The sequence below is a fragment of the Poecilia reticulata genome, linkage group LG20, assembly GCF_000633615.1.
Source record: "Poecilia reticulata strain Guanapo linkage group LG20, Guppy_female_1.0+MT, whole genome shotgun sequence".
NCBI classification, from domain to species: Eukaryota; Metazoa; Chordata; class Actinopteri; order Cyprinodontiformes; family Poeciliidae; genus Poecilia; species Poecilia reticulata.
In genome coordinates this window covers 734565-738217 of record NC_024350.1, presented here as the reverse complement: position 1 = coordinate 738217, position 3653 = coordinate 734565, and the positions used below count along the sequence as shown (strand labels likewise).

At 39.2% G+C, this 3653-nt stretch overlaps 1 protein-coding gene across 1 annotated transcript in view; it reads left to right on the top strand.

Annotated features, from left to right (window-relative positions):
* The first annotated feature begins 490 nt into the window (after window positions 1-490).
* The window catches only part of f3a (coagulation factor III, tissue factor a), a 19563-nt gene continuing 16400 nt past the window's right edge, over window positions 491-3653 (top strand). The window contains exons 1-3 of the mRNA XM_008438245.2: window positions 491-692; window positions 1536-1656; window positions 3420-3613. Coding sequence (XP_008436467.1) covers window positions 638-692; window positions 1536-1656; window positions 3420-3613 — 370 coding nt within the window. The 5' untranslated portion in view covers window positions 491-637. The remainder of the gene's footprint in view (window positions 693-1535; window positions 1657-3419; window positions 3614-3653) is intronic.

Sequence of the window (3653 nt, the reverse complement as noted above, 5' to 3'; positions counted from 1 at the left end):
GTGACACTCAGGATAATTGTTTAAGGAGAAACACAACAGATTTACTTTCACAAGTGGAGACTTGCAGGTTTACCTATAATGCTCCACTGAATAAAAAAATGCTTTGTGTTTATTTCAAGTGCAATGAAGATAGAGACAGAAAAGAAAGGAAATTCATAATTTACAGTTGTACTATTTATACACTCATTTCATTCTGGGCATCATTTTTCTTTTTCCTTGAGGTAAACTGACTTCATTGTGTTGCTACAATGGCAATAAAGATTTATTTTATCTTTCTCCAACATACTGCCAACATGATTGGTGCAATAATAATAATAATAATAATAATAATAATAATAATAATAATAATAATAATAATAATAATAATAAAAGGAGAGCATTCCTTTTCCATGACAGCTCTGTATTGTGCAGCAGATTACACTAGTATGGATCACGTCATCAGTGCAGTACGCAGCTATAAATGTAGTCTGTTGACGTCATAGCCGGACAGCCCTTATTTGGTCAAACCCCGCGCCGAGACTCGGCTGTAAAAGCGGCGCTTTCTGGTGAATTCAGTGGAAGAGAGAATCAAACAGGAGGAATAGCTGGATTCGCCTCGACCAGCTGAACTGGACTTTGTTTAGTGGTATTTGACAGGATGAAGCTCCAAACGTCTCTCGTCATGGTCCTGCTGTCCACACACTGCGCGTCCGGTGAGTCCAGACTGGAAGATGTTTCCGATCTTTGATTTCGAGTTTTTCTCTGGTCTGCGGGGAAAAGTTATTTCATGAAATTCCAGTTAGATCTAAGGTTTAGTCAAATTGAATAAAAATGATCAGAGGGAATACTTTATCTTTCAGTGGCTTATCGTTCCACTTATATGTTGATTTGCACATCTATATCTAAAATTCTATATCTATATTTCTATATCTATATTTCCGCAGTCAAAGGCTTCCGACAGTGTTAGTTTATGAAGTCAATAAGCTTATTTTAGGTGTAATGGCATCATTTACTTCGCCCTTCATACATGTTCATTTAGCACGTTGTAATTTTTGGGATTATTTGTCATGTTGGTGTTTTTATCTCGGTTTTCTGTTGTGCTACGTTTTGGTCCACCGTTTTTTAAAAAGTGCTAGATAAATAAACTTGGTATGGTTTAATAATGTAAACTTTAGCTGGGACCCTTATTACCTCGACATTAGAATAAATGCTTGATGTTTAAAAGTTGAGTATATTTATATAAAATTCAAAACTTGTCTCAAGGCATCAGTTCAATTCAATCATATCTCCCTTTAACTACTGAACAGTGCATGGAGTTCAGTTCATTATTAACATGGTTCAGAAGTTTTCTATCTATGGAAACCCAGCAGATTCCATCACTGACCTGAAGCATTCACTCCTGGGTCAGATTAGTAATTAAATGAGTAATAACAAAAATTCAATCTAAACTTTCAGTCCCGTTTCCAGTAAAAGATGAAATACTCCAGCAAATGTTCTGCATGATGAGCAAAGTAACTCGTGAAAACAAGTCTAACTAAAAACTGTTCATCTAACAGGAGCTGCATACTCATATCCTCGGGCTCAGAACGTCACTTGGAGCTCCACCAACTTTAAAACTATCCTGAGCTGGAAGCCCAAACCCTCTGCGGATTATTCATACACTGTGGAGTTTTCTGTGTAAGTACCAGAATGTTTCTGAACTTGTAGCATGACTTGTGTTCTCTGATGATGGAGCTAACTAAATAATAACAATCCTCTCTACAAATATGCTCCATTACAAGAACGTTAGCCCCAGACATTTTAGTTCAGGAGGCCGACCAGAAAAAAATCCCAGAAGCAGATAAATATGTATTTGTAAAGTGATATGAAGATGGAAAATAGCTTTACAAAAAGTGTATCAAGAGTTGAATAAATCTTTATGAAATAAATATAATGCAATTTGTTAGAACTAAAACATGAATACTAAAAGTTTCATAAATACATACAGCCCAGTTAGCAAGCAAAAGTTTGCAAGACGTTTGCAAACATAGTCTGAAAGTCAAACTCGAATGTTCAGAAAACGTCTGAACATTCGTTCCCAATTAATTTTTTTTTTTTTTTTTGCTGTCATTTCACTTGATTTAGTTTTTATATCTTTAAAACTTTTATGGCTGTTATTATTTTTTTTATCAAATTAAATTTTTTTTCTTACTTAAACTCCTCCACTTGAGGTTAGGGTCATTTATGGGTCATGACCGAAAGAACGAGATCACGGATACAAGCGGCTGAAATGGGTTTCCTCCTCCGCAGGGTGGCTGGGCTCTCCCTTAGGGATAGGGTGAGAAGCTCGGTCATCCAGGAGGGACTCAGAGTAGAGCCACTGTTCCTCCACGTCGAGAGGAGCCAGTTGAGGCTCGGGCATCTGGTCAGGATGCCTCCTGGACGCCTCCCTGGTGAGGTGTTCAGGTCCCACCGGGAGGAGGGGAGACCCAGGACACGCTGGAGGGACGATGTCTCTCTATGGCCTGGAAACGCCTTGGGATTCCTGGAGGAGCTGGAAGAGGGAAGTCTGGGCCTCCCTTCTGAAGCTGCTGCCCCCGAGACCCGACCCGGATAAGAATAATTTAATGTTAAAATAAATACATGGAATTTGTTGATTGATTGATCTAAACTTCTCTGTGTACTTACAAAGAATCTAGTATCTGTTGTAGTTTTAACAAATTACATTTATGTGTTCTGCTTCTTGGTGGTGAACAACATGGGTTTAAAGTTTGCCATATTACTGAAAAATACTTATACAAAATACCACACAGGAATATCTCAGCAGTCATTATTTATATTATTTTAATAATATTGCTAGCACATGACGTAAATTTTGGCCATACACAGTCAAAATTAACATTCTTCATCACCTCCCCACGTAGGGAGGTTGTACTGGGGCTTCTCTGCAGATGGGAGGTGGTGACCCAGGACAGGTCACCCAGGACAGGTCACCCAGGACAGGTCACCCAGGACAGGTCACCGCCTCCCGAGGAAGTAGAGACGCTAGTGGGCCTTCCACATATACCGCATTTTTTTAACAGCTGAAGTTAACATAGTTACTTGATTGTACTATAAAGTTGCACTATGCACCTGGAAAATACAGAATACGTCCCTGTTAAAAAGCCATAATGAGTAAAAACTCAGAGGGAATCATTACAAATTGAACCTTGTATGTTCATGTGGAGGCTTTAGAACTCTAACCTGCTGCTCTACCTGAGTGACCAACTCAACTCCACTAGTTTCATTTAGAACTAGTGGATTCTGAATGACGTTTTGGTTAAGATTAGGGTTAGGAATACACTAATAGGGTTACAAAAGTCAATACAAAGTTATGCGTTTGCATAGAAGTATCAGGATGTATGTTTAAAGCTCTACTACAGTTTTATTAGTAACAAACTTTTGTTTGGTCTGTGCTGTAGGGCTGGAGGAGACAGACAGAGGAACCATCACTGCATCCGCTCCAATGCCACAATGTGCGACCTGTCCGTCTCCCTGACTGAGCTCAAGTCCTGCTACTCAGCTGACATCCTGTCAGAACCGCCACTGGGAACCACATCAGATGACACAGAGTTCCCACATACCGCCTCACCTATATTCTGCCCTTACCAAGACAGTAGGTTCCTCATGTTCATGACATCTTTTTTTTTTTTTTT